Source organism: Brassica oleracea, chromosome C3 (genome assembly GCF_000695525.1).
Source record: "Brassica oleracea var. oleracea cultivar TO1000 chromosome C3, BOL, whole genome shotgun sequence".
Lineage (NCBI taxonomy): Eukaryota > Viridiplantae > Streptophyta > Magnoliopsida > Brassicales > Brassicaceae > Brassica > Brassica oleracea.
In genome coordinates, this window is record NC_027750.1 from 63,707,388 (window position 1) to 63,725,345 (window position 17,958).

Below are 17,958 nucleotides of genomic sequence, written 5' to 3' on the forward strand. Positions count from 1 at the left end.
GGTGTATTGATGGCAATGATAATATTGTAACTACTTGAAGAAGATGAGGATGAAAGAGTAAAAAATTATTTTTGAAAAAAATAAATAATAATGGCATTTTCGTAAATAATCCGAACTTTTGGGGTGAATAGGACAAATAATTTTTTTTTTTAAAAACCATGGGTTAGTTTTGTGTTTGACTTTGAGTTTTGAGTCATATTTGCAAAAAAAAACCCTATTTTATATCTACAAATAAAAAAAATTGAATATCATTTGGTTTGTTTTTTTATTCGAAATCCGACAAAATTTATCCAAAATTGCAAAATAACCGAAATTAAACATTATGTAAACTTCAAACTAGACATCTAAATTTTCATACTACGTACTGGAAAACATCACAAACATAATGGAGTTAACAAATAAAATTTACTACAAATAAATTAGAAATAGAAGTTTATAAAAAAAAAACAGAAGAAAATTTTGTCCAGTTGGTTAGGTTGGGTCGGTTCTTATCATTGGATCCGAGTATTTGAAATATATGTATTCATAAAGTTTGAGTTAGATTTCGTTTTTGGACCATATATGTATTTATAAAGTTTGAGTTAGATTTCGTTTTTGGATCGTTTCCATTCGATGTACTCTAAGCTTGGTTTTCCTAGCGCAGCCAAAGCAGTGTACATATAATCTCGTTTCATCAACACAGCAAGAAAACTAAATGCATCAAAGCTTGTCACACTAACACAAACCATAGATGAACTGTGAGGTCTTTATAGTCATTCTATGAATCAGTTCTATGGTTTTAATTTGAATGCGATATAACTTCAAATTTATGCATCTAAATATATAATTTGAGAAGGAAGAAAAGGAAGAAAAGTAATATTAGAAAAATAATAATATGGGTTTGTGTATATGCTCTTCATTCGGAGCTAAAGACGGGTCGCAAGAGGAATTATCCATACCTGAACCAAGCTCTGAACCACAGATAAAAAAAATAACACTAGTTACAAATTTAGTTATTGTTTTTTACTTCTTAATATCATAACTATGCGAAACAAAGTCATCTTATAAATATTTATTATTATTTTATTATCAATTCAAAAGCCATTACAATTCAACTCTACTACTTCAATTATGACATATAAATTCTATTAAAATTTTCATAAAAGACATAACTTTACAACTAAAGTTTTAACACAACTGAATATATCCCTAATAATTTTATCTAAAATTTCAACATTGTTTGATCTTTATCCATATAATGAGTCAAGATTCTTTAATCAAAGCAAATAATAATATAAGTGAACCAACACTTATATGACACATTGAAAGAAAAATTATGATGTGTTCGGTTTTTTTAAGTTTGAGAATTTCAAAAATAATTATGTGGACACTTTATTATATTGTTTTGGACAGTAGAACATTACATTGCGATGTTTATTTTAGTATTATATGTACACAAATATATAATTTAATTTTTGCAATTTAACAAGATCAGATGGAAAAATACATGTATATAATATAATATATATTTCGTTTTTATATAATAATAATCATCCAAAAATATGAAAGGTAAATTTGTATAAATATTACATGAATAAAAAGAAATTGAAATCTATATTTTCATTATCCAAAAAATATTATTTATTATGTTATTATCCATAATTAATAAAATAGAAAGATAAATAATTGATAATATAATAAATAGAATTAGTTATTTATTAAAGGTATAAAAGACATTAACCACTCTAATTTTCAACGTGAGAGCTCGAATGCGAAAAATATCTTCACAAATAATATTATAGATTTGTTTGTTGTTAATTTTTTTTTTGCACATGGATAACTGTTTACTTTACTTATCTTAGTCCAAATAGAAAATAGAAAATAGAAAATAGAAAATCTGACTATAAATTAAATGCTATTGCAATTGTTAAGAAATAATGGTGACTTATTGAAGGTTATTATTATACGACTATGACTGTTGTTATTGCGGAGAAAGAGAGAGATCATGGAAACTTATTTCATTGTTTTGATAGCCTGTTGTTGTGCTTTCTTTCTTGCGATTGTTTTATTGACGTTTTCTTTCTCTGGGCACAACCAGAGAAGCAGTGTTGTAACAAGCAGCAATGGTGACTTCATGCTTTTTCTAGTGACGGCACTGGCGGAGTGTCTTTCTATGTAAATAGTTAGTTCTGTATAACGATTTCTATTTAGTGCTGCTGACATAATTTGGGTATTTTTTTTTTTTTTTTTTTCTTTTGTTTAACCAGGTGTTGACTTTGCGGTCCACCACCTAGGTCCGGCGCCAGCCTTTATCTGTACCTTTTTACGGGTTCTGGACACGCCTCCCTCTCCACGCGAGTCGAACAGCCGACCTCTCCTCCCCAAAGAGGTAGTATCACTAGACTACGAGGTCCTGAGTGGGGTAGATATCTTTAAATTATTGTTTCTTTTCGATTGGTGATTTAAAAAAAAAATTCAACCTGACATATTCTTATTTTGTTTTCTAATTTGATTCTCATGGACGGAATATTATGTAAATAGTTTTATACCTACCGAAAAGTAAAGATAATGGCAAGACTATAATATTAGAGTATATATTATTATCTGTGATCTCTTATGAACATCTTTTTCTATGAAAAATAATAAAAATAAGACTCTTAATTTTTTTTATATAAAGTCGTGTATTATCTCCTCATTGATATATTTGCTTTAAATTTTAATTTTTAATGACACAATTAAATTATTTAAAATATTATTATAATAATACTTAAAATTTTAGTTTAAGAAACTCAAACTGAGAATGCTTTTATCGTGAAATTTTTAATATATACATATGTAATATTAATTATTTTAAGTAATCTCCTAAACTTTCTTTCAATTTATAAATTTGTTGTGAATTAGAAAATATTACTGTGATTAAAAGAGATTTTTAATCAAAGTTCTATATAATATCAATCATGATAAATACTACAAAATAGCACCATTCACCAGGCCCAGTCCTGAAACTTGTAAGAATATTTTGGACCGGAAGCTTAAAAAAAATTAGACCAGAAAAATTTTCGAAAAAAAATAGTGTAGTTGTTGCATAGCTTCGAACCCTTGAACGGAATTTTACATGTTTTGCCGCCTATACTAATGAAAATTTTAGAAAAATAAAGACCAATAATTTATTTATTTTAAGAAGGCCGGAAGCCAATGCTTCTCCCGTTTCCTCCTAGAACCGGTATACCTTCACATATAATGTTTTCTACAATTGAATTTCTTTGTATGTTACCTATTAAATATAGAAGTACACTAGAAAATAACTATATCCTCATCCTTTATATACAAAAGCGCAAGTCGTCTGGTGAATCAAATATTGACACGTGGAAAAATGAAATAATTTTTTTTTGAAAAATACATAAAAAACAAAGCACGATTCATGATATGGAAATGTGTAATAATGGTTGTTCTGATTCTTCTTTCACACGATCACCTTACCAACAATCTCTAAATAACCACCTATTTTTTATTATTATTTATATTTGTAAGAGGTTAATTTATAACTGCATCTTGCTAAAAACACAGTTCTCTGTTCCTCTAATCCACAAACTCAATGTTGGCATGGAATGCTTCTTCTCTGAGATAGATTCTTTTTCTGGTAAAATTTCGAGATAGATTGTTATTTATATCACACTTTTATTTTGTCTTTTGCATAATATCTTTGGATCTTACTCTTTTCTCTACTTTTACCATGGCTTTTATTTATAAAATCTGACTCACTCACGTGCAGAACTTTCTTCAAAAATTCAAGGTTATAGTTCTTTTTCAAAACGATAAATCTGAGTTCGAGAAGGCAAAATAGATATATCAAAGTTGGTCTTTGTCTCAAATGTTACTCTTCATAAATTTCTATTTTGTTTTTGTAGCTTTGCATGCTTAAAGAAATTATTTACCTTAGCTAATAAATAATGATTGACTAATGCAGATTCCAAAGAAAAAAGATGTGAAAGAGTAAAGAATCTAACAGTACTAAAAAGTATCAACGAAAGTGGAATTACATGTATAAATACCGTATTTTCAGTCTTACGAACCTTCTTATCATAAAGAAGTAGCATATTTTTGTATTGTTTCTTTAGGATTGATTTTTGTTTTTTTTTTCTGGCAAAGATAAAGTAAAAATCATGAAGATAACATCTATAGTATCAATCCTTTTGCCATTTATGTTGAAATGCTACCTAAATAACAAGTATATTGGTTTATTTACTAAATTAAATTTATGTATAATAAGTAGAGAAACTATAATGCAAATGGATTTTCCATAAAATAGTAAATTTTGGCACAAAAACCAAAAGGTACGTACTTTGATGAAAATATGGTCCATTGTATAAGGTTGTATTTTTATAAAGCAAGTAGATATCAATTGATGGTGGAGTTGAACCCAAACTTTTTCTTATTTTTGTTAAAATTAAAATCGAATGTAAATTGATTTAGGCACATCATGTCATGGTCCCGGATGTGTATTAGTTCTAGATTTAATAATAATACTTCAGAAAATATGAGATAGTTTATGTATATTTAAGCATAATGATTACATGAGCTAAATCTCTAAACTTTTGTAAGAGAACATAACAAAAGCTAACACAAACATTACAACCAAGTAAAATGAATTAGAAACTAAAAGGAAATTTAGAAGAAACTATTAATCACTTTGTCCGTTGTAAAAAGAAGAGAATGCTACTGTTATTATAATAGAACTTAAGTACATATATATATTTGTTGTCTACAAATCTCACAACATATTTTGTTACAGAAGACACTGTTTTAACATAAAAAAAATATCAGTTTTTTTTTTCCGTAAACAATACTAGTGTGTAATATTACAACGAATGCCGTTCAATTATAACTAAGACATTGTATCTATATATAATAGCAAACTCACTTTTTGTTTTCGCTGATGTCAGTATTTTTTTTAGGAAAATAAAAATTTAAATCTAATGGTAATGATTGCTTCCTTAAGAAATCTAAAGGTCGAGTTTTAGTTTTGTTTAAATGTATGACATCATTAGTTACTACTCTAAACGGTGTGTTTTTCTTTTTTGAATCATTGTTTTAAAAAAGACCCAACCCTTTTTCATTTTTTTTGAAACACCAAAAGACAACCCTTTCAAAATAAAAACACACCCTTTAGAGTAGTAACTCATGGCGTTCCAAGCAACACCTCTCGTAAACCACGGACCTTCTTACAGTCATGTTTTTTTTACAAGTTGTATCTGTTAACAAGTTTATATACTGAAACTTAGATTTTTATTTTCCCATCTCTCTATGGGCATCATGTATTCATCATCATTCGTCAACTCTGCATTTATATTCTATTTTGATTTTACTGTTGCCAAACGTTTTCCGTTATTTGTTTCTTCGCTCACTTCCGTCCACCCACAGCTGCTGATTAAGTGAAAACCCACTGTAACGACCCGATTATCACAAACCAGTTTGATTTTGTTTATTAATTAAACCAATTGTTTCTTTTCCTCCAAATTAATTTATTTGATTGTCACACATATTTATTCTCTTTTGAGCAAACCCTACACAGGGCCGGCTCAATACTGTTAAGAGTCTTATGGCAAAAAATATTTTTTTTTTTACCCTCTAAAATTATACGTAGATAATGTTTAAAATGTTTTTAAAATTTAATCAGTAATATTTTGTTATGAAAATAAAACTATATTCATATCAAATAATTTGAGCCCTTTTCAATTTTATTTATTATATTTATAATTTTTTATATATAAAAATATAGATTTTTTTAAAAAATTAGACCCCTTAATTAGTATTATACGGGGGACACCGGCTTGGGCCCGGTGCGGTCGCACCGCTTGTCCCCTCTAATAAGCCGGCCCTGGTCCCTACAACAACATGAAAAAATGATGAGCAGTCACAGAGAAAGATCACTTCTTCTTCTTTCTATTTGTTCTCCTTGTGCGACACCCATTGGTGTTATTGATGACGAGACGTTGTGTTGTTGACGATGAGACGTGATCAATTATTCATCACTGGAGACAAAGCATTGACGTTGACGTTGCCTGTTGCCGTTATGGAGAATGTTCGTAAAGGAGCCACCGTTACAACACGACCAGCCACAATTATCAATCATGAGCCACTGGATGCGCATGCAATGACACCGGAAAGCCGCGCTGTGATACACCAGAGATCATACCAGCCATTAATGTGAAAGGTTGTGAATTAAGGTTGTGTTTTAAGGAGATCACCAACAGCAGAAAAAGCCATTGACAATAGCATGAAAACCGGTAGACTGATATAAAGAAGAAACAAATCGATTTTTCATCAAAAGATGAACTTGATGACACATGAAACATCAAATGAGATATTTCTATATTGTATGCAATAATCACGTGAAAAAGTTTTGGTGTCTGTTGACTCCTAATTTCGCCCTGAGAGAAGACAGTTTCTAATATTCTCCTCTCTACTTTAGGAAGTCTACTTTTTACTGGTTTAGATTAATATTTAAACATGAATTATTTTACGTAGGGTTCATATTAGAAATAAAAGGCATCTGTTCATTAAAATAATTTTCTCTCTTACAAATGGTTACTTTATTTATGATTATTCTATAATATACTGTTCTTAAAAAAAAAAAATTATCTCGGAGAATTCTATGCAACATATATTTTGTACTCTATTTTCGTTACGTAATATTTCGCACCCATCATATTTTAATCTAATCTTAAATTAATTTTATTTCGTATTTTTGGGTTATAATATGGGGGAACCCACTTTTAAGTTTTCTTATATAACCATTATATAATGGAAACTTTTTAATTAAATGTTTTAGATTAATGTATTTTAAATATGAAGTACTTACGTAGGGAGATCAAAAATTTAAACCATCCATTCATCTAAGCACTATATAAAACTCTATAAATTAATATTTGATAAATTAATAAACATTATAAATTAACAATTTCTTGGGATTTGAGTTTGGCCGGTTCAAAATATGACACAAATTGATAAGATAATAAGATACTAATTCTTGGTAAACAAGCTTGGAGGATCATGCAACATCCAAATTGTCTAATGTCTAGAGTATTGAGAGCAAGATATTTTCTTGATGGAAATATTTTAACGGCAAACCTTAAGAAGAAGGCTTCATATGCGTGGAGATCAATACTACATGGGAAGGATTTAATCACAAAAGGCCTAAAATTTATAGTAGGGGGGCGGAACAACAGCTAATATGTGGACTGATCCTTGGATCCCCGATCATCCACCACGCCCACCAAGACCTCAATTTGAAGGTAATCCAGATTAAAAGGTTAACATCTATTTTAATGCAATGGGAAGTGATTGGAATGAAGAAATACTTAGGCAATTTGTGGTTCCAGAAGATGTAGAACGAATACTAGCTCTCAAAATAAGTTGCAAAGCAGTTAATGATCTGGTTGGTTAGCATTATAATCAAGATGGGATCCACACAGTGAAATCAGGTTATTGGTTGGGAACCCATCTCCCTGATAATAACAACCCAACACCGATCCCAGGTAATCCTCAACTGAAGCACAAGATATGGAAGACAACTTTACTAGTGAAGATAAAATATTTCCTATGGAGGATTCTATCAAAAGGTCTTGCAACAGGAAGTAATCTAAAAAGAAGGCATGTGATACACGATGACCACTGTAGGAGATGCTGTCAGACTGAAGAAACAGAATTTGGAGAGCTTCAGGATTTATGAATTTGGGAGTTATGGGACAGAATGCAACGCTAGAATAAAAGATAGAAGCATGTTTAACAAGCTGTTCATCCATAAGATTAGCTCATTTTCAAGAAATTCTTGTATGGATACTATGGAGAATATGGAACAGTCGCAATTTTATTGTCTTCCAACAGAAGCAACTACATTGGAGGTCTGTTATGGAGTATGCCCGTAATGACGCTACTGAGTGGAAACAAACAGGAGCATCAAAGTTAACACAAGGAGGTCTGAATGGTAAAGGAGAAAGTTCACGGCGAGAAAGTCATTGGACACGACCCCCACAGGATTGGCTCAAGTGTAACACATATGGATCTTTTATGAATATAGGAGTACAAAGTACTGTTGGATGGATTATCAGAGATGAGAATGGTGTGTATAAAGGAGCGGCTCAAGCTACTGGTAAACGAGTTATGAATCCATTAGAGAGTGAGCTACAAGGCATTTTAATGGCTGTACAGCATTGTTGGGCATTGGGATTTCGTAAGATCATACTGGAAAATGACTGCATCCAAGCAATTGATATCCTCAATGGTAAAACGTTACATTTCAGTTTTTATGACTGGATCAGGGAGATCAAGTGGTGGATAATGAGATTTGATGAAGTTTGATTCCAATGGACATCACGAGAAGCAAATAAGTGTGCTGATAAACTTGCAAGAAGTAGACTCCTACAATCGGAAGCCTTTGTTTTCCATAATTATATACCAACGATATTATCAAATTTTCTGCATGAAGATTATGTAACCTCAAGTATTCATTAATAATAAAGCATGATGTTATAAAAAAAAATAAGATACTAATTCTTTTAGAAAATTATATGTAAATTTATTGTTTCAATAAAATTATATAATTTATGCAAGTACAAGAAAAATCTTATATTATTTGATTTATATGCACCAATGGGGTTCGTTTCGATTTTTTTAACACTGCAATATATTTTATAATGTGTAGTAAAATTATATTTAAACTTACATTTAAATTATATGAAATACATTTAATATAAACCAAATAGTATAGTATAAATTTGACAAGTCGAATTTCTAAAATTTAGTCAATATATATTATAAAATTAACTATTTTCTTATTTAAAAAAAATATAAATTCTAAAACAGAGATATCAAAGAATGAAACTTTTTATAAATTAATAAATTTTAAAAATTAATAAAATATCATAGTATCACATTATTAATTTACAGAGTTTTTACTGTAGTTACATTTCTTAGAATAGTCAGTTCATTTTCTTAATTTTTTAAACAGTTGCGTCATCTAAAATTGCCATTAATTTGTCTAGACAATTATATCTCGAAGAACCTTACAAATTGTATAAAAACTCTATACAATTTGTAAGACACTCAGTTAATCTTTGATTAATCCTATATATTTTTATAGAAGTAAAGATATATATTGTTTTGGTAGATCTTTAAAACACCTCTACAAAATTCTTGTTCTTCTTTTGAGTATCTAATATTGATCAGTATTTTAAATAAAATATAATGTAAACTTAAACTAATTAAAATTAATTTTGTATATGTGTATAGTATATTTCGTACGTAAACTAGAGTATAATAAAAAAATATTTATAATAAAAATATGAGAGATAAATGAAAAACAAATAAAGAATTTTATAAAGTAAAAATAAATGTATTTATAAAATATACATGTTTTGTTAAATTAAATAATTTAAGAATTTCATAGGAAAAAAAGTTACATCCAACGGTTCACTTTATCCCATTTAATAATCTAGCGAACAGGATTTTATTTTCTTTATAAGACATGACATAATCTCAAAAAGTCCATATCGTCTATATACTATAAGAGCAAACTTGTTTTTGTTTTCGGCTAACATTAATATTTTTATAGAAAAAGAAGTTTTATCTAACGCTTAAATATATCAAAATTTTGTAATCGAACATACAAGATCTTCTTCTTTTTATAAGATATGACTTCATCTTAACTCTTTTATCAAATGCCGTTTCATTCTCGACATACCCTTTTACATGCTTCTTTTAATTTCTGAACGATGCACCCTTTCACATGTTTATTTTAATATCGAACGATGCACCTTTCTCACTCCTCTTTTATTTTCTTAACGACACTCCCTTTTATTTGATTATAAATCCTTGAGAAAGTGTTTTGGAAAAAAGCAATTGGGAGAGGTGAGAGAAAGATCGTCAAACTGTTTTAGCAAAGGATGTGTCATTCTCTAACACACCCTTTATACGCCTCTTTTAATATGTCAATGATGCATCCTTTCACATGTTTCTTTTAATTTCCTAATGAGGCACCCTTTTAGTAGATTATAAACCCCCTGCTTGAGAAAAGAGTGTTTCGGAGAAAAGAAAATGGAGATCCGCTTGAGAGAGAAAGAGATATATCATCAAACTGTTTTAGCAAAGGACGTGTCCTCCTCCGACACACCTATTTACACAACTCTTTTAAGTTTTGAACAACGTACTTTTCACAAAGCTTCTTTTAGTTTCTAACCGATGCATTTTCACATTTCATTTTTTTTTCTGAAGGACACCATTTTGTAGATTCTAAATCTTCCACTTGAGAAAAAGTGTTTCAGAAACCAAAATAAACAAAGAAACACATGAGAGAGATAAAGAGCGTGAGAGATGGAGATTTATATATAATACACACCATTTTGTATAAAAAGTTTTGAGTAATTTTCAACCTATTTGGCACTTTATTTTCATCATATAATATGTGTATATCTCCCAAATTTTTGTATAATAAACAAAGAATAAATGTATGACATAAATAAAATAAAATAAAAATTTTAATAAGTAAAAATTATAAATATTAAGTATAGATATATTATTAATCTTGTTAAAATAATTTAAAATTTTATTAAAGAATCCATATGCCCGCGCGGATGCGCGGTATTGTTTCCTAGTATATCCTTTATATACTAAAGCATAAGTCACATGACCAATCAAATTTAAACACATGGCATTTGCTATACAATTTAAAAAAAAACAAATGCAGAAAATAAAATTTAAATGTTAAAAAACAGCTCCGTTTTTAACTGATTCTATTTACTTTTGATTTAAATTAAAAATCCTTAATATTTCTAACACCATGATCTCTTCACGGTCATGAAACAGTTAATTTTTTTTATAGAAGACTTTGCTCAACGATTCTGTAAAATTCAAATTCATCTCTTCCTGCATTTTCCTAATTATTTGCAGTGGCTCCATCGATTCTTTATCTTTCGTGAAAGTGTTGAAATTTCAATTTTTTAATTTCTGACGATTGTATCAACACTCTCGGCTCTGCTAGATACAAATAAAAAAAACAAAAAATTTCTATAGCAAAGCTTCCCGCAAAGTTGATAATTTCCTGGTTAGTGAGGTTAATAACTCCCCGACTAGAGTCAAATCGTAGTGTTTCATGTTCGTTGTTTATGAATCTTTTTCTCCTCTAGCCTATTTATAATTATAATTTTTTTCTTTTGCTTTCTAGATATTGGCAAAATCTACATACTTCTATGCAGTAAAAGGTAAATCCAATAAATTAGGTCAATTCTGTTTTTAAAAGACTAAATTGGTTTTCAATATGCTGGCACATGATTCTTGGTTGTGGTCATGGTAATTCAAGGAAGAGAAGTAAGAAGATCAACTTAAGAAGCACCTCAAGAAAAAACAAAATGTTGTGATAACAAGAAGATAGAAAATGAGGATTAAGAAAATCGAGTGGTAGAATAAACGAGGACTCATGTCTACCTCTGTATCAAGATCTAACTTCAGGTTGGTCTTCTTATTTTTGTATGGTGGTATTATTTTTTTGATCAACATATGTTTTTGTAGATTTTCTCAGAAACAAAAACTTTAGGATAAAAAGCATTGAAAATGAAAACCAAAATAATAAAGCAAGATAGAAAACAAAAATATATATAGGAAAAGAGCAAAGAGACGTCAATTATCTACAAAATTTAGAGTTAATATCTTAATTGTATTTGTGCTAGATATATGTGTTTCCCCCATTTTCATATTTAGTGTTTTGGATTTTGGATTAAGAGATCAATATTTTACATGCATTTAGGATCCATATTGGGCTAATATAAATTATAAATATATAAATTTTCTAAGATAGTCATTTTTAAGTTTTTGTCACAAAAATATTCTTCAAAGAATAAAATGACCAAAATAATTTTTTTTAAAAAGGTAAAAATGTACTTTTACCCTAAGGGTTAACTAATCTATACTTAGGGTTTAGAGTTAATGGGTGAGATTTTAGGGATATGGTTTCAAATTTTTAAAAATAAAAATTAAAAATTAAAAAATTCAAAATAAAAGAGGCTATTTTGGTTTTTTTTTTTTTGAGTGCTATTTTTGTGACAAAAACTTAAAAGGTCTATCAGAAAGAATTGCTCTCAAAAAAAGATTTTATAAGTGTACTCAAATAACATTATTATTCACAGTAATTTTGTAATATATGTTATATAATAATAAGAAAAGTATAATGTCGCACGGGAGGTAATACTAGTTATAATAATAATTGATAAGTGTCGAAAATGAGGGGTTAGGGGCTGTTAGTGGGCGATCAAAGATGCGATTGCCTTCCCTTTTCAATTGATCGACTTCTTGCTCTGGTTAAGGCATCAAAGTTGTGATTGCCTTCCTGTAAGATGATCGTGATGTTGTCAATGGCCATTATAATGGCTCTTATACACAAACGCATCTGTAGTACCTTTATATTTCTTTTTCTTCTCACCAAGCATGTGAAGGATCAAGTCTTGATGATGATGATTCTTGACCAGAATTTGGGTATTCACAATTCGGTTGAAACATCATCAACAGCACGTTGGGTTTATCACATATATATCATGTTACTAGAATTCTATCACGATGTTAAGGTGGATAAATTCCATTGCGATGTTCGTTTGACAAAATATTGTCAAATGTTGATTGGACGGTTGAAACCATGGAAACCACCACAGAAAAAACAGAATGAAAGATATATTTTCTTTGTTGTATATGCTTACAATCGTTAAAAGTTGACTATCTCAGATTTTAGTTTTCATGGTTGAATCAATACATTGGATTCTATACCGAAAAAACCAACTGAGCTAAGATAGGCAACTACCTTGACCAACCAAAAAACAAATGAAGAAAGGAAGGGACGAAAGTGACTCGAGCAAAGATGGGTCGCAGCCTGGCACTCTCAGTCCCAGAACTAACAATCTCAGAACTCAGAATCAAAGAATTCCAATCCGGTGGTTGGACTATGGGGGCGGTCACTAGAGCCTCTTTAAGCATCAAGAATGCCTCACTCAAGGCATTTCTCATCAAACACAAAAGCCAATATTTATAGCTCTGATCTGGGATAGGCTCAACGTAATACAACAAATGAAATTGGTATCAATGATGAGACAAAGATTTAAAGCCCCCAAGGAAATTATTAGAGTAGACACTATTAGAAAAGAAGACATTTGAAGAAGTGTATCCAGGAAGATTTCACTTGATCTATTGTTGTCTTCTATTTGTTGTTGTTGTTGTTTTTATTTTCATATGAATTATGTATGTATTTGTATTACCTTTTAACACTATAATTAATAAATTTAAGTTGATAAAAAATATATATTATAATAATAATCCGTCCTTTCGTACAGAGATACCATTGATTAACATTGTTGCATTACAAACAGAGAGAATAAAGCCAACAGAACCAAAATGTTGATTCATGCAGATATATACGTTTGCATCTCTACAACTCGCACAAACAGACCTAAATCATAACTCTTTCATATCCAAAAACAAAAATATAAAGTCACAAAATGTTTAAAAGAACCGACAGAGAAAAAGAGAGAATTAATTCAATCGTTAAAGTGAGAAGCCGTGCTGTGGCAGCCGCGGCGTTGCTTCCACTTCAGGAGCAGCCGGTGGTGCTCTCTTTCCGACCATCGTTCTTTGTCTTGCGGTAACGATAGTAGAAGAGACATAAGATGAATATTATCAAGAATATTACTCCAATCACTATGTCCATAATCTTCAGAGGAGTCATCGCCTTCTCGTTTGGTTTTCTAAAAGAAGCAATAATCTTTGTCTGTTTACTTCTAATTATATTTACTTAAAGTTTTTGGAGGTGAGCCATTTTGAGACTTGGTAGTTGTTCCATTGACAATTGACTTTAATTATAATACTTGCGGAGATTTTTAGGTTGCATATAATGTTCCTTGTGCCAGGAAGCTAGTAACTGAGAATAGGTTGACAAAAAGGGTGTTTATAATTGTGATTTAAAAATTTGAAATATTCAAGAGATCTTTGGCTTGTAATTAGTATTTAATATTTTTCATAAGAAAACACAGAGTCAACTAACATAAATAAATGTTTTAATTGGTATACATAGGGGTTGTATCGGGTACCCGTTCGGTTCGTTCCGAGTTTATTCGGTTTCAGCTTTTCAGTGTTAAAGATTTCATTCCTTTCGGATATTTATAAATTTTGGTTTGGGTTCGGTTAGATCTTTTGCAGATTCGAATATATCCATTTAGATTATGTAAACAAATTCAAAAATCCTAATATACCTTAAAATCTAAAAAAGAAATATTGTTAGGATATTATATCTAAAACTAATTAATATTTGGATGGAGAATTAGTATGTATTTAGATATTTGAATGGAGAACTAGTATGTATTTAAATTTGAATATTGAATTCTAAATATCTAAAATTAGCATGATAATTAGTCTAATTTAGATATTTGGATGGATAACTAGTATGTATTTAGAGTATTTCTCGTGTTTTATATATTTTGGGATATCTTCGAATATTTACTTTTAGCTATAGGTTTTTTTTTTTCAGTGGTAACCTGGTAGGGTATTCATAAATATCTCTTGAAAGAGGTATTCATTTGCAAGTGAATTGGATAAGAGAGAAAATGCTAATGTCAAAATGAACTGAAATAATATCAAAGCATTCAAAGCTCCACATGACAAAAATACTGAAATGCTGGAATTAGCTAAGGAATGGGGATGGGTGAGTGAAGGCACCGGCATGGATTTGGATTTGGAGAAACTTCTCAGCATAATGATAGAAGAGAGCGATCCGAGACTGCCACCCGGATATTTCAAGATGGATGAGGTCCTTAACCATCATAATTCAATTACAATGATAAGAAAGACGCTCTCTGTTCACTTTACATGGTAGTAATTTGTTTGTATGTTGTGATCAGATGGCGAGCCGTGCGAAGATGAACTCACCTTCGTTGAAGAAGATGATGAGTGCACTTGTTAAGGTACAACAGTATTTACATCCTCACTTCTTTCATCTTCGAAGAAATAAAAGCTAACGTTACAATAATCTAAAAAAACTGTGTGCGCTTTTGGAATTCTTGCAGGAGGGATACGCCGTTAGCAGATCTCATATTATATCCAATGGTCTCAAAACAGATTGTCCCATGTCACATTTTATAAGGATTGCCAAAGATGAAATGCAGAGTTGATTTTTAGTTAAGTGTAGCTGCTTGGTGTTAATGTTTGAGTCTGCTTTTAGTTTATAAAATCTAAGCTATTCAACTAAAAACTTTTGACTTAATTTCTCTAGCTAGTTCGCTATAAAACAAGACTAGAAAATCAGTGGTAACCTGGTAGGGGATTCATAAATTTCTCTGGAAAGAGGTATTCATTTGCAAGTGAATTGGATAAGAGAGAAAATGCTAATGTCAAAATGAACTGAAATAATATCAAAGCATTCAAAGCTCCACATGACAAAAAAACATCTTTAACCAAATGAAGAAAACATGTTCAAAATTTTCGGACAAAGAAGAGACTGAAACTATAATATAAAGGTGTTTGAGTTGCCAGCTTCTTGCAGTCTTTTAAGCACGAGGAGCAGCAGGGGCACCACCAGCAGGGCGAGGGGGCTGACCAGGTTGTCCCGGCTTGGGAGTATCCTCCTTGCGTCTAGCAAAACGAGGAGGTGGGGTACGAACCCTACGGTTGGTGCGGGATCGGACTCTCACAACGTGTGAGTGGATAGCGCATGAAACACAATATTGCATCTTGGCGTACAACTTTGGGAGAGTGTAACCATCGTAAACACTGGCTTCTTGAACATCTCTGATAGCTGCTTGTTCAACAATGTTCCTGACAAGGAATCTCTTAATTGCCTTATCCTTGGGGCAGCATTTCCCGCAGTTGGAACACCTAATGGGGTTCACATGACCACGGTTGTGCTTGTTCCTGCCACCGTTTCTACGCTTGAAAGTCATGCTGCAAGCAAAGAGTTTCAAGCCTCTACTGCGATCTCTTCTTTTCTTCGTTCCGGCGACAGAACTTTTAGCTATAGTTTCAAAGTATTTTTCGTATATAATTATGATTTTAGTTTATTCAGATACCCGAAATATTTTGGTCCGCGTTGGGTTTTGATCCGATTCTTTTGATACCAAAATTTAGACCCGTTTGAATATCTTACCAGTCTTGGCTCGGATTTGTTATATTTTTTCATGTCTGATTCGATTCGATTCGATTTTACGGGTTCATATAATCATATTGCCCAACTCTAGTTGTACACATGGATGGAACTGGTATTATATATTGGGTCGTATTTTGATGGAGGCCCAAGCGGGAATAGCCATACGAAACCCGCTCGAGAATGCACACAGGTATATGAGCTGTGGTGCATTTTAAACTATCAGCAGTTAAGGTTTAAAACTTAAGGGCTTCAAGCGCGGGTTCTTTATGGTTTTGTGGCAAACCGGGTCCGCTTTGGTTTTTAGTTTGGTTTAATCTTTTAGAGAAAGTAGGTTACATATCCATAACAAACAAAAAATTAAGTTTATACACATTACAGCAAACATGCCAGAGTATTCTGTATATTTTATATAATATTATATTGTTTATCCTTGGTCACTCTCACCCATTTGATCATCCCTCCACAGAGGCAAACCCACTAAAAAATTAGATGGATCAACTGACACATGTTAAATTATGAAAAATAGCTCTTTTGTATATTAAAAAGTGTAGATTCAGTAACATAGATGGTGATTTAGTGGGTTTGACACCTCTTAACCTGGGTTCAATCCTCCAAATGACACTTTTGTTATAATTTTTTTTTAATTCTATATTATGACACATGTAAACATAATTGTTGGGTCCACCACAGTCCCTCCATCTTTCATCATCTTGTTTACTTTACTTTGTTTTGTTTTCTTCTCCCTCTGTCAACTTTGTTTCATTTGTATCTTTTATCTATATATATAAAGTTGGTTTTTCTCTTCTTCCGACAAGTTGCTGGGGGTTTTTGCGACACATGTCATCTATGTATTTTTTTTTATATTTTAGATCTTTCTCTTTTAGATTATTGCAATTTAGTCAAGTATTTTCTAATAGTGAACTATCTAATAATTTTTGCACTAACTATTATCGTATGAAATTTGATAATTTATTTTATTGTTTACTAAAATTCAAGATGAATAAAGAAATACATAAAATGATAGAAATATATTTTACATATTTAATTTATTCACAACTAAAAATAACATAAATTTTTGTTTTTTTTTATCATTTCTATTATTTAATTTACAAATTATATATTTATTTAACTATTAAAAATATAAAATAACCAAACTAATAAGAAAAAAATTAGAGTGCAATACATAATCTAAACATAAAACTTCCCCAGTCAGTGAGAAAAAACAAAATACCATAGTAACATCAACTCAATAAAGGTTTGGAGCTGGAAAAAGATCAACAAACACTACAAGAAAACACGCCGAATTCCGACGGACATCAATGTCGTCGGACGTTTGTGACGGATTACCGACGAAAGATCCAAAAATTTGAAGTCGTCGAAATTCCGTCGGCCATTTCCGACGGAATTCCGACGAAACATGGGTCGTCGGAATTTTCCGACGACTTTTCGACGACATTCCGATAAAAAATGTAACCGTTGTAGTCGTCGAAAATTCGTCGGAATATACCGACGAACTTCCGACGACATTCCGATTAACAGTACAGTCGTCGGAATTCCGTCGGAATTTTCCGACGAATTTCCGACGAACCATGTGACCGTTGCCGACAAATATATATGACCGTTGTATAACCGTTTGAGATTGGAAAATACCGACATAATTCTGACGGACTGCTTTACATTGGAATATACCGACGAACATCCGATAAAAAATGTAACTGTTGTAGCCATCGGAAATTCGTCGGAATATACCGACGAACTTCTGACGACATTCCGATTAACAGTACAGTCGTCGGAATTCCGTCGGAATT

General features: G+C 31.0%; 3 protein-coding genes across 3 annotated transcripts; 2 read left to right on the top strand and 1 right to left on the bottom strand.

Moving 5' to 3' along the window:
• Positions 1-7,890: 7,890 nt before the first annotated feature.
• LOC106331224 lies at positions 7,891-8,340 on the top strand. The gene has a single exon (XM_013769540.1). It carries the CDS (start codon positions 7,891-7,893, stop codon positions 8,338-8,340), a length of 450 nt encoding a protein of 149 aa, XP_013624994.1.
• Positions 8,341-14,683: 6,343 nt separating this feature from the next.
• LOC106333918 (tRNA (guanine(26)-N(2))-dimethyltransferase-like) lies at positions 14,684-15,310 on the top strand. The gene is made up of 3 exons (XM_013772302.1): positions 14,684-14,818; positions 14,910-14,972; positions 15,075-15,310. The coding sequence occupies exons 1-3, from the start codon at positions 14,684-14,686 to the stop codon at positions 15,177-15,179; spliced, it is 303 nt and encodes a 100-aa protein (XP_013627756.1). The 3' UTR covers positions 15,180-15,310.
• A 109-nt stretch (positions 15,311-15,419) lies between these two features.
• Positions 15,420-16,000, bottom strand: LOC106332624 (40S ribosomal protein S26-3-like). The gene has a single exon (XM_013771106.1). It carries the CDS (start codon positions 15,945-15,947, stop codon positions 15,555-15,557), a length of 393 nt encoding a protein of 130 aa, XP_013626560.1. The 5' UTR covers positions 15,948-16,000; the 3' UTR covers positions 15,420-15,554.
• Positions 16,001-17,958: the final 1,958 nt, after the last annotated feature.

Bases quoted from the DNA above. Each gene is read 5' to 3' on its own strand.
- LOC106331224 (XM_013769540.1), top strand. From the start codon at position 7,891: ATGGAGTATGCCCGTAATGACGCTACTGAGTGGAAACAAACAGGAGCA.
- LOC106332624 (XM_013771106.1), bottom strand. From the start codon at position 15,947: ATGACTTTCAAGCGTAGAAACGGTGGCAGGAACAAGCACAACCGTGGT.
- LOC106333918 (XM_013772302.1), top strand. From the start codon at position 14,684: ATGCTGGAATTAGCTAAGGAATGGGGATGGGTGAGTGAAGGCACCGGC. The intron at 14,819-14,909 runs GTCCTTAACCAT...TGTTGTGATCAG, and splicing joins GATATTTCAAGATGGATGAG to ATGGCGAGCCGTGCGAAGAT. The intron at 14,973-15,074 runs GTACAACAGTAT...GAATTCTTGCAG, and splicing joins TGATGAGTGCACTTGTTAAG to GAGGGATACGCCGTTAGCAG.